At 38.2% G+C, this 13,153-nt stretch overlaps 1 protein-coding gene across 3 annotated transcripts; it reads right to left on the bottom strand.

The window, feature by feature from the left end:
- Window positions 1–385: 385 nt before the first annotated feature.
- On the bottom strand, window positions 386–13,150 carry LOC135489870 (IQ domain-containing protein E-like). Of its 3 annotated transcripts, none has more exons than XM_064775480.1 (22): window positions 13,060–13,150; window positions 12,113–12,169; window positions 11,734–11,784; window positions 11,245–11,287; window positions 10,715–10,852; window positions 9,917–10,150; window positions 9,394–9,581; window positions 9,090–9,140; window positions 8,726–8,796; window positions 8,398–8,517; window positions 8,002–8,165; window positions 7,719–7,777; window positions 7,325–7,397; window positions 6,911–7,064; window positions 5,321–5,443; window positions 4,781–5,027; window positions 4,137–4,229; window positions 3,046–3,221; window positions 2,789–2,838; window positions 2,413–2,541; window positions 2,111–2,130; window positions 386–1,866 (listed from the first exon to the last, which is right to left on the bottom strand). In XM_064775480.1, exons 2-22 carry the CDS (start codon window positions 12,128–12,130, stop codon window positions 1,789–1,791), a joined length of 2,280 nt encoding a protein of 759 aa, XP_064631550.1. In that variant the 5' UTR covers window positions 12,131–12,169; window positions 13,060–13,150; the 3' UTR covers window positions 386–1,788. The 3 variants fall into 3 exon arrangements, with proteins under 3 accessions (XP_064631550.1, XP_064631558.1, XP_064631564.1); XM_064775488.1 differs by having other exon boundaries at window positions 4,781–5,024; XM_064775494.1 differs by lacking the exon at window positions 4,137–4,229.
- Window positions 13,151–13,153: the final 3 nt, after the last annotated feature.

The following is a 13,153-nucleotide window of genomic DNA, read 5'->3' as shown; positions in this document are numbered from 1 at the left end:
CACCTCTCTATTAAGGACACTAGTTTTGGTCCCAAATTGGTTGTTTCCATTCAATTTGACCTCTCTAATCAGGACACCTCTCTATTAAGGACAGCATTTGTCAGTCCCGAGGGCGTCCTTAATGGAGAGGTTCTACTGTAACTCAATTTGGACACAACCGCTAACCCAAGTCATGACAATATAATCGTCCTAGGAGAAAAACTTCACCAGCCAACGAATAAATACAAAAGAATCTATCTTTTGCCAACTGTTCTCTCTAATAATCCAATGGCTGAATTTTTCATCAGTCTTACTTTTAGGAATATGGTAGAATGTCAACACAGCTAAACATGACAAGGGAGGACACTTCGCAAAATTAAACAGATAACAAAATATTTGTGGTGTATAAACTTGTTTATTTATCGATATCATAACTGACTATGTACAAGTATATACAATAATCTGAATGTAAAAATATATTACTAATGTATACAATAAAAATTATTTCACAATCTACAACACAATAAATAACCTAATAGAAGAGGATTCACTAAGACACCTCGACCTTATTTGTCATTCAAGTATTTTAGGCATTCTGGATATGCAACTGTATCTGAAATTAATATGAACTTCATAACCATTTTCTCAGCTTTTAATTGTGAAAATAGCCGGTTTTATATTCTAGTGGACTGATGTGAAAATGATATGATAGTGATAAGACCAATCATTTCCATTACTTTTCTTTCTACTTTTTCCACAGTCATTATCTCCAAACATTGAAAAGAAAGTATCATCAGAAAGGAAATAGCATGATCACACCTGAGAACCCTAAAATTACAGATGTGGGTTCCCTACTGTACCTGGGCAAATTCATATGATAGCAATACATGTAATACAGATTTGAGAAGGCTTACAGACACACTACTCTATGTAATAGATATAAAGGCACTACAATTACGGCTTTCAGTAGACTCAAGTCATTTAAAATATACTGAATAATCCCGAGATTAAAAAGTTCTTAAATACATTGCATCATCATTATTTTTGTTTTGAGATAGATTCTATACAGAAATGACAGGAGAAAGGTTTAGATATATTGAGAGGGAAGGGGGGGGGGACATCACAGCACATTTTGAAAAATAAACTAGGCTACTTTCTATCACTACTGTGCCAAACTACATACAGTCATCTATACAGCCCATCTACATCTATAAAAATATCAAAAGTGATGCTGATACATTTATTATTCATCCACTTAAGAGCACTTGATATCTGAATGAATTACATGATATGGTTTGCACTGGTTCAATGATTTTAACATTTAAAAGTTGGATTGACAGGACAGCTTATAACTGGTTAATACAACAAATGAGACCCACTCGCTTAACAATGATTTATTATTGAAAGAATTTTCAATGTATAATGTCGACAAGATCACATTTAACTTAAAAAATTAGTTCAACAATGTGAGCCTGTCACAAAATATTGATGAAAATTGATATGTAGAACCCCATACTATGGCAAAAGGCACTTATGACAGGTTTTATGGATGATACATCATAAATTATCAAAAATTGCAAGCAAGGCACTGTTTGAAAAACATTGAGATCTGAACTATGCATTTTGCTCCAAATCAAGTTGGGGACAGTGCCTCGACACAGTCGGGAAAGTGACCAGTTTGGATGGACAAGGATCATTGGAAGGCAGATTGTAGCCGGTTATCCTAAAGTTTCATGCTGATGTCAAGCAACAGTATAAAGTTTGATATGCATGAATGCCGCCGAGAGAGATTATGCACGCTAATAGTCATTAGAATATGATGTCATCGTCGTCATCGTCGTCATCATCGTTGTCTTTGAGAAGTGCTGGAGATCTTCTGAAAGGACTCTGAAAAACAAACAAGATTTAAGCCATGATTCTTTGAAGAGGAATTGCATTTGCCTATACAAGAGTATTTGACCAATTTTACGCAAAGATCCATGGATACGATGAAACTTCGTAAACAACTTCATAACTTGAAAGAATTGCACTAAGAAGGAAATCTTGTACAATCAGTGTTTTCATTACAAAATTGTTGTGAGATCTCGTGCCCAAACTGGCCAGACATTACCAAAAGGACATGATTACCCACCGTTCGAACTCCCGGTTTAGCTGAAAGAAGGAAAACAATAAGACATTACTAACACCCAACACATTTGCATCAAAGACTACACGGTTTGCAGGCACTTTTGCCCAAACAATGGTGAAGTCACAAAGCAAAATGAGGTCATGACAATCAGAGTTTATTTTATCAAACATCTTAACCTTCAGCATGATGAAAATGAGTACTCGTACAGTACAAACTAGTCATCTTTAAAAAGCCTGTCTCTAATCTGGAACTTGTGAACTCAGCAGGCTGGTTTGAAATCAGGTGGGTAGAAAAAAACTACTCACGTGATGTAGGTCTCCCCCTTGATGCAGACTTCGATGGATAACTTCTGGCAGAAGACATTAAGCTTCCTGAGTAGGTCGAGTCATCATCTATGCTCTCTCCTTCTGAGTCTAAAGCAGGGACACTTGATCCTGAAACCAGATTCATATTTTAAAGTTTTTCATGTCATTTGCACCACACGGCCTACATGTAGTTGCCAATTGCCACGCAATTTTAGAGTTTATATTTTAATATATCGAATAATGCTCACAAGTAGTGGATCCACCAACCATTCTCAGAGGGTCTCTACAATGTGCGAGGATGAACACCTGCCTTATATAACTTTATGCTAATCAATGATATACATTACCACTGCATTTCTAAACAATTTTAACTTACCTCCCCTTTTGGCACTACTTGGACGGCTTCCTTTTGAACTAATGGGAGAGCTGAAAGTGATCATATATATTTGAATAAGAGTCAAGCAACTGAGAAAAAAGAAGAAGGAAATTTTGAATCATTGTCAAAACTGGTGTGCACAAAAACCAAATCTAGTAACTGGCATTCTAAGAAGAAGTACATACATTTCTTGCAAGGCTTGGGTACAAAGTACTCTGACTTTAAGTATTTTTAAATGCCATAACAAAATACTGTACCTAGTTCTCTTTAACTGTCCCTTGCGAGTGTTATGTCCTCGGTACGCAGACTGTATCAACACTGCAGCATCGTCAATCTCCTCCGTGTCATCAGAGTCTCCTGCAAACTGGAGATTTCTTAGCTGATCCTTACGAGTTTTATGGCCTCTGAGTGTCGACTGGATGAGTGTTGTAGCCTGGAAATAGATCAGGAAGGAAATGTTGTAATAAATTTCTAAACAATGGCTGTACCAAAAAGGCCCCAACTCAAAGGAAATTGATACCATCAGTTGTGTCACTCTCTGTATAACCTTGGAACGATTTTATTTACTTGCAACAGCTTCAACAAGCAAACTCTATTGTCCTTTTTGCCTCCAAACCATGTATTGAGTTTTAACTTGAAGAAACTGAAATTGCAACCATGACCACACACTCAGACTTTTTGCCAGTGGGAAAAAAGTAGAAAACAATTAGTTGACTATTGAGTATAAAACTAACATTATCAATAAACCTATAGGACTTGAATATTCTGAACAAAATTAATACAAAATGTACATGAATGTCAATAAGTGGTTTCAGAATCTGATTACAAGCAAAAGAAAGCATTAACAGCAAATCTGTGCAGGAGTGAATGATTGATTCGTGTCACTGAATGGTAGAAATTGGCAGTGGGACGAAAACAAGGTACATGTAACCAAATGGTAACTGGTGCAAACCAAGTGAGAGGGAATCATCACATGTGAGCTGTGGTAAGAGTTATGGAGCTATGTCAAGTCAAATGCTGTTCATAAAACCAATTATCCTAAAAGTTATAATCTATTACTACTGGCATTAGTGTTTACATGTAACCTCTACAATAGATGTTACACAGTATTTTGTTTTTCACTACATAAAGCCAGTTAGGGAATTGAAATAATAGGAGCTGCTTTCAGAACTAGAGAGCATAACAACTTGGTAAAGTTTTCTTGAAAATTGAGAAGAGAAAAAAAACAACGCAACATTCTGGAATGCTGGTAGTGTGGTGAAAGGATAAATGATTACTGGACTGCGAGTGCTGGATGGGGTTAAAGGTGCTCAATAGGTGACTAAATCACTCTTATTGTGCTACATACATCAGACTCCTGGTGTCCACGCCACTGTTTCTGAATTTGGCGCGCTGCATGATTACTGGTGAATTCTTCGACCTTTCGTTGATGCTGTTGTTGCTGACAGACATGAGAAATTAATGTAGACATGATACAGACATCTGGTGAAGGACTGTACAGACTAAAACCATCACTAAATGAGATCTAACAGTGCAAATAAATCAAAGGTGAACCAAGGAGACCAGATAAGCAACAGAAAATTGCACAGTTTCAAATTAAGACACATCTAACAGTCTACTGATAAGGCAGGATACGAGCAACAGTTCTGATATAGTAAGTAGATGTAAGTAATTCAAAGTAGGAGACCTTTAAGAGTCTACTGATAAGACAGAATATGAGCAACAGTTCTGAAATAGGTTCAAGAGTATATATTGAACAGCATGGTGCTGGGATATAGATTACTTGCAAAGCTGCTATTTTTGACTGGCTAACCATGGATGGCCAAATGATGACGTTGTGCCTGCAAACACTGCCAAGCGCACGTAACATGTATTTGTCATCCAAAGGGGCAGGGACGATGTGGTAACTTCATGCACCTGGAGTCATAAACTGATAGGGCCCAGGAACAAGATAGCTCCAAAACTATTTGGAAAGTGATATTTTGTACCCACCTCTTCCTGCTCATCCTTTGTTTTCTTATGACCCTTCCAGCTTCGCTGTATTGCCTTGGCTGCTCTCTTCTTCTCAAACTCTTCTATCCGCTGCTGTCGATCAGCCTCATCGTCAGCTTCCCGCCTCCGTTGGGCGATGATGTCAGGTGACTGACGGTGTGACCGGCGTGATCCAACGCTCTCATCTGACATGCGTCTGGCACGGGCTACCGTCTCAACACTTCCTGTTGTTGATGCTCGGGAACTGCTGAAAATTTACAAAAACTCTTTTGGCAATTTTCTTTATTCAGAAAATGTTTAAAAAATTGATTTGTAATGACTAGAAAAAGGAAACTGGTTGTTTGGTTGACACCAGAGGCATTGGCTGATTCACTGAACCTCCTCTCTCATGTTGTGAGTCTTGCCGGTGCACTCTGCACAAGCCATGTGGCACTGGTGGCCAAGACCAGATTAGAAATGGAAACGTAGGCCCTGGAGGATTCCCCTACTCTTTGCTGACATCTTTTATAGGATCACAATTTATCACTTCTTATACACTACCTTGTTGGCCGCTTCTGTGGAGATTTATGAGCCTTTCTTCCAGTCCTATCAGGATCAGCGTAGGCAGCTTCCAACTGTGATCGGAGATCTTCTACTTCCTTCCTCAAAGCTTTGATTTCTTTGCTGAAATTGCAAATGAAAAAAAGATGATATTACATATACTATAATTATATTGCAATAAATCTTTGCCGATACCAATGTTGTTTTGAATGAAACGGCCAGGGGCCATTGTGCTCACCGTATAGATATTTGGTGCTTTGGAATTCATCCAGATTAAGAAACATTGTACATGTATAGTATATAGGTCAAACCAAAGTCGGTATGACATGTGATGTATCGTTGCTTGGAGTAAGTACCATAAGAATATCATCAAAAAAGTCACTAATAAACGAGATATTGCACTTTTTACCTATTTTAGTTTTGGCCTCCTGGTGGCCGAGTTGAGTACCAGATCAGATCGAAATTCCGTGTCCGAGGTTACATGACGTAGGGAGTCATGTGTAAAAAATTTCAAGTTCAAAGCTTTAGTGGTTAAGAAACGTGCCATAGTTACAATCAAACGACCAATTTACACCATTTGACCTCTGTGACCTTGAAAAGCAGGTCAGATCAAAAACTCATATGATATGTGATGTATCCTTGCTAGGAGAACCTACCATAAAAATGTTATTGAAAACGAATAACTAAAAATAAGCAAGATATTGCACTTCTTACTTTTTCCATTATGGCCCCCTGGTGGCCGAATAAAGAATCAGATCGGGCCAAAATTCGGCATCAGAGGTTATCTAATGTTGGGGGTTATATGCACCAAGTTTCAAGTTCATAGCTTTACTGGTTAAGAAACGTGCCATAGTTTACACTCTAACGGCCAATTTACGCCATATGACCTCTGTGACCTTGAAAAGTAGGTCAAATTGAAAACCCGTACGATATGTGATGTATTTTTCCTAAGAGTACCTACCATAAAAATCTTATCGAAAACAAGTCACTTATAAGCGAGATATCACACTTTTTAGATTTCCACTTTTGGCCCCCTGGTGGCAAAGTTGAGAATCAGATCAAACTGAAATTCAGCACCAAAGGCTATGTGATATAGGGGGTTATATGTACCAAGTTTCAAGTTCATAGCTTTAGTGGTTAAGAAACGTGCCGTAGTTTACACTCTAATGGCCAATTTACCCCATATGACCTCTGTGACCTTGAAAAGTAGGTCAAATTAAAAACCCGTACGATATAAGATGTATATTTGCTATGAGTACCTACAACAAAAGTTTCATCGAAAACAAGTCACTAATAAGCGAGATATCACACTTTTTAGATATCGACATTTGGCCCCCTGGTGGCCAAACAGAGAATCAGATCGGACCGAAAATCAGTGTCAGAGGTCAGCTGACCTAGGGCATTCTGTGTACAAAGTTTCAAGTTCATAGCCCAAGCAGTTAAGAAACGTGCCACTGTTAGGATACGACGACGACGACGACGACGACGACGACGACGAACACAGCGCTATCATATAGACTCCCCTTACGGTGAGCCAAAAACCCAGCCCTGATATTTAAGCCCTCCATTCCCATTAGTACATGTACTTACTCTTTCTCATCACTTCTTCTTTTGTAATGATTCTTGTCCTCCTTCAACTTTTTGACCGTCGAACCCAGTTTTTCATTTTCCTCCAGGAGTTCAGTCTCACGTTTGTCGAGTTGGTCAAGGCGCTGCGCTACACTGCCCTCAAGAACCATTTTGCCTGCAATCAGAGGATAGAAGTGATAATAAACAGCTTGCCATAAGGGTAAATGCTCCTGAGTTATTTGCACTTGATATATCCAGTTCATTACGTTAGGAAAGAGATATATCACGCCCGTTTCATTTCTAGTTCTGCGAAGGCATCAAGAAGTAAAACCTGAAACTATCATTGGTCATTTTTCAGAAGATTCTTGAACCTCTAATCGTCTTGATAAAAGTATATTTTTGGGGTAGTCCATGTCGACCATGAATGAAAAGTACCTTGATGATCACCCTGCCTGCTTTCAAGGCCGGACAAAATGGAAACAGTGTCACCTTCTGCCTTTTCAAGCCTCTGAAAAAGTCGAATATTAATGAATTAATATTAATGAATTAATAGTCAATACAAACATACTTAAATATCCACAGACTTCAGACAAAAGTTAACTTGAGTGGGTTTCAGAGCATATCATTGAGTATTGGCATCTGACTAGGAGGTCACAGCCTTCCTTGGTGTCTTTTCTATCCTTACTTGAAGATACCTACACAACATTTCTACTTGACACCTTCATAACTGTACCCCTGATAATAAACTAATTGCCATCACACAGAACTAATTGCCATCACACAGCCCGCAATTTCAAGTTCAAAGTTGAGTTCATGAAACTTCTCGTACCTTCTCAAGCTTTGTAATGGCTCCCATTAACTCCCTCTTGTTCATATCTCTATACCCCTCTGAAAAGACAACATAATAATGAGTACATGCATTGAGTAAAAAACTATGGGAGGAGAGCGTTCAGCACAAATTTGTGTCAATAAAAAACGTCCCTGCAGGTGTGTTTTGCCTAATTTGCCGGAGGTATAGAGTCCAATATAGGCTACTCAGGAAAAGGGAATGCATGTTAAAACCTTGGGCATACACACATCGAATCACCGAGTGAACATGCTAATTCACTTACGCGCTACTTGTTCCTTTTCCTTTGACGTCTGCTCCAACTGCCGCGACAGATCTTCCTTCAGTGCTTTATTTTCTAGTTGTAATCGGCTGTTGGACTCATTAAGTCGTAGCACAGTCTCATTCAATGCTTTCAATTTGACACTGGTATCCTTCGTTTGTGGTTTACTAAATGGAGAGAAGACCAAATGCAAAATGGGGTTTACTTTGGAAGAAAAGTTTTGAATGATTCTGAGGATGCCTAACGCAATCTATCGAAATCACTAAAGACTTTGAGTAAAATGCTCAAATGGACATATCCATTGTCATGTGGTACCAGCCAAAAGCATGGCATTGAAAATCCTGCATTATGAATGATAACAGCATCAGAGCTACGGGTATAAAAGAACCATAATCCTACCTCGAGGAGGAAGACTTTGAGGGAGCCATTGACTGTAACCGTACAATTTCCGCATAAAATGCCTCAACTTGGATTTTTGTTTCTTCTATCTTTGTTGCCTTGATGTCACTCTGAAGTTTTCTGCAAACGATGAAAACAAAAAATATTTTTAGAACAAGTCGTTTTAAATTTGACTGTATAAATCAACATCTCGGAAATAGCTACCTAATAAGGTTTTGGTGCTTTAAAAAGATCATAGCAAGGTCAGGTTGTATGAGAGATGTATAGGAAATGCTCTCGTGCAATGCCAGATTCGTGATATACCAAAATAACAATACTCAATACTCACTTATGAGCAGCCTCTTTTTCCTTCAACTGCTGTTCAAGTTTGAGAACTTTCTGCTTTAGACTGTGGATTACCTGGAATTAGACAAATATAATAAAGATTTTCATGAAATATTAAAACTGGTACAAATCATTGTTTACACTGATTACTATTACACCAATCAAACATTGTTAGAATATACTACATAAATAACATTAGAACCAGTAATAACAAATGTACAAATCATTGTTTACACTGATTACTATTACACCAATCAAACATTGTTAGAATATACTACATAAATAACATTAGAACCAGTAATAACAAATGTACCAATTATCAAACTCTAATTGTCGTTAACAGGAAAGAGAAATACAGTTGAACTTACTGCTCCACTGTCTGGTTTCCTATCGCCAAGAGTTCTCCTCAAGTCTTCACTCTGAAAAAAAGCAGAAGCTTTATGTGGCTTTCGCACATAAAAAACATTAAATAAGCATGGTGTTTTCTGAATGTTATTGATGATTACACTTACAGGCCTTTTATTTCAACATCTGGAGCAATGGTCCGTGTGAAATTTAAGCTATGCAGCTCCATTTTACAAGTTACCAAAAACCGACTACTTTTGTAATTAACGATTTTTGATATTACCTATCACACAACTTTTCATGAGTCACGAAGTTAAAAGCCCTCACCTTGCTAGGATTGAGTAACTGCTCAATTTCCTTATCCTTCTTGGCATTGTCTTCTTCTACTCTCCGTAACTTGGATTTCATGTGAGTATTCTCATTGTTGACGGTGACGATGTGTTTCTTGAGATCAAGGATTTCATCGTAATATTCTTCTTGAGATTTGTATGCAGGCCGCCGTCCAGGACCTTTACCTGGAAAGAAAAATAATTTATAAGAGGTTGTCATGCCGATTCTAAAGAACAGTATACATCACTGCATCTTCAGACTAGATTTTTCTTAATAATACAATCCCAAACTTGACTGACATCAAAATGTCAAATGCAGTATTTAGGAGGATAAGCGGTCATTGAAGATCCTTCCAAATAAATATTTTTCAGCATTATTTTTCAACTTCTCAATGTATCTTCCTGTGGTCATCTCTACTCATTCTTTTTCTGGGGGTTGACCATGACATCAATGTAAGCCTTCTGCTGACACCTACACTGCTCGACCTCATAACCGAAGGGAACAACCATAATATTCTCACCTCCTGGGGAGTCGCCAGCAGACTTTTTCCCCTTCTCACCGCCAACCATCTGACGCAGATAATGGCTTGTGCTCATGTAAGGCATGTCGGCATGCTCAGGCCGCTGTCCACTAAAAGTGTTCATCCTGGTACTGTTGGTGCTGCGGCCTTCACCAGTTTTCCTAAGAGCATCCATCCAGTAATCCATGGAGGTTCGGTTACCAGATGAACCGAGCTTCCTACCAGTTGAAAGACCTAAAAGAATCAATTGGTACAAGAATTGGAATGGAACCTCACTTGCTTGAAAATTAACCACTAATGAATATTCATAGGTTGGAGAGTCGAGGCCTATCAATTAGACGAGTGCATGTTTTTAACTCTCAAGTACATATTTGGAGAGGTATTGAAAAAATATTTGTTGTGGCAAGTCTACAGATATAAAGAAATTATTTGATGAAAAAATTAATTTCGAATTTTGTTAATTGGGTAATAGGGGGCGTGTTTTGAGATTTTTCTGCCAGTTGGCTGAAAAGAGTGGAAATATCAATGTCTGTCTAATTTATTGATTATCAAAAAAATTCCGTGGTCAACTACCAGTTTATTTTTCACCATTTACTTGCCCGACTGTTCGGAATATCATATCAAAATTTCAGATTCACAACCCCACGCAGTATTTGATGCATCGCGGTCAAACATTGACAATTTAACTACTAAAAGGCTTAAAAAATCAATTGTGGTCTTGTCTCACATTGGATTTATCAGTGCTCTCTACATATCTTTATAAAGGCTAACCCCACATAGCAATGCAAAAATATTTACCACCACCTCCATTTTTGACTGAACTGAGCCACAGTTCTCTTGGTGACTTTCGACTTCCCGAGGCCCTGGCCTTGTTTACCCCCGACCCTGACTTCCTGGCAGGCAAGGTGGCAGACTTCCGCCCAGATTGCATCCTCCCTGAAAATATAAATCAATCTTGACCTTGAAATAGGTTTTTAAATTTCTAGACTAACTACAGGTAAAACCATGCCAGCTTTGCATCACTTTAGGCCATTCGGTCACTTTGTTCACTCACAGATTTCTTCCCCGATCTATACATGCATTAAAGCATGTGGATTTTCTTATACTGTATTGAATTAAAGGCCCCTGATAAGGAAATATTGGCAGTTTGAGAAACACAAACACGAACTAAACAGTTAATGGCGTGAGTAGGTATGTCGTTATGGACAAAACGGCAGTATAATATTTAGAAGATTTTACAGTCTCTGCCCATTGAAAAATAAAACACCTGATTTTTACCGGCAACCTTCAAGGTGGCTATGACTTGATTAACTCATTCTTTTGCTTACCAGCAGTTGCTGACACTGCTCTTGGCTTCTTCTTTGTTTTGACCTTAAAAGAAATTGAATATATTCAAAGTTATCATCTTGCCATACAGAAAAATGTCAAAAATAATGCGTCATCTTGTACATTGAGTACTTGCACCTAGATGGGTTAAAAAAATTGCTAAAAAGGTGCATCTGTTTGTTATTCTGGTTTGCATCTTATGTATTTATATTTTATATTCATTTGATACTACATTTTAATTCAATATACCTATTCTTGATGACAAGTCTATCTTACAAAGTCTATATTCTTAAGAAAGCTCTAAAAGCTGATGACAGTACTGAATTGATGAATACTAGGACTCCTCAATCAATGTTAATTCTAGTGCAGAGTTAAGAAAACTTCGGTGACTTCTCCAATTTCAATGCCATTTCTTTGGTGACAGAACAGACATTGGACTGTAGAAGACAAATGCTCCAGTGTGAGATCCGTATCAAGCAGAATATACTCACCACTATAACATCATTTTCCCCTTCTGATTCAAAGTCATCATCATAGTCATCCTAAAATAAGACAGAATGCTATGTTAGTATTAGACCTGTCTACACCCAAGATGCAAGGCGAGAGCCATAAAAACTATACAAATATTTGACCATAACTAATAGGTATTTGTCTAATTGAATTCTATGACATTCCTACACTGAAGAAGCTAACTTTTGCTGCTGCTTTAACTCAACATTGTGTGGTACATGTAAGGGAATGCAATTGCAAATGCAAGGATTGAAAGCTTTATCAATGAAAGGACTGCACTTCGAAAATAATACACAATACATGTACTTAAGTGAAGCTGGGAACTACAGTAGACATTTCAAAATGAAATAGCAGCTCAACCTTTTCATGGCGCTTCATTGTCCTTCAGCAGTTACAGACTGCTTGTACCTCAGAATGCTGAAAAAGAAAACATATCTCTTCTAAACATCAGATGCAAGACTTGAGACTGTCACCTCATAACCGTAACCTTTTTTTAATAAACTCTTGGGGGCTCACTTTGGAATAGCATTCAGCGAAGATGACGTCACTGCAGCTGCTGCCCTCTATTTCCCCATCGCTGAATTACAGGCAATGTCGGACAAACATGCGGTTTCGTAATGGATTCAGGCTTTCTAACTAGGGCAGTTGGACTCAATCTGGCACGTCCGAGTGTTGGAAATACTACATAATTGTTCTAAATATTTCTCTCTCTGACTCCATGGTATCATTCATGCTAAAAACAATGCAGGGTCAGAGATAATTGACTTTGAAATGAGCTCAAATACGTAGAAATAAGTGTCGATGTCCCGACTGTCACGTGACTAAAACGTCATCAATATCTTATTCAAATGACCTTGTGAGCTATAAATAGTAACGTCGCGGAATGCTATACATTATACATGTACGATACGATGTGGACGTCTACCGATACAGTACGTTGGTATACATGTCAGCCATGCCCATGGGCCATGCCACTATTTCGATAGATTATTTAAGATATGAAAATGATCATTGACATTGGTGGACAGAAATCTCTGTATATATCAAGACAGGCCCCCCGGCAAGGGGCCAACCCAGTCAGCTGCATGCTAGCGCTGCAGCTAGCTTTAACTAGCATGCTAGTGAAGCAATCACTGCACTGCAAGTCAAAGCTTAGACTAGTGCATCATGCATGCAAGAGTGAAGTTTTGACAGCAAGCAAACAAGAATTCAAGAAAATTTGTGCAGAACCAAGTTTATTTAAGAAAAGAAAACACATCAAAACAGAGTAACAACACCAAAGATTTTCAGCAGTAGCACTGTCGTACCTATATGAGTTTACTTGACCCCTGAATTTTGATGAAAAGTGTGTCCAAAATGAGGAGAAGAATTTGGTATCCACCATAAACATTCGTGAAATCT

This window comes from Lineus longissimus, chromosome 1 (genome assembly GCF_910592395.1).
Source record: "Lineus longissimus chromosome 1, tnLinLong1.2, whole genome shotgun sequence".
NCBI lineage: Eukaryota > Metazoa > Nemertea > Pilidiophora > Heteronemertea > Lineidae > Lineus > Lineus longissimus.
Note: the sequence above shows the minus strand (reverse complement) of the source record. Positions and strands in the feature narration are given on the sequence as shown.

Excerpts from the sequence above, each read along its gene's own strand:
- LOC135489870 (XM_064775480.1), bottom strand. Across the intron at positions 11,288-11,733 it reads GGGAAAATGATGTTATAGTG|GTCAAAACAAAGAAGAAGCC; the intron begins GTGAGTATATTC and ends ATTTCTTTTAAG. Across the intron at positions 7,398-7,718 it reads CCATTACAAAGCTTGAGAAG|AGGCTTGAAAAGGCAGAAGG; the intron begins GTACGAGAAGTT and ends CGACTTTTTCAG.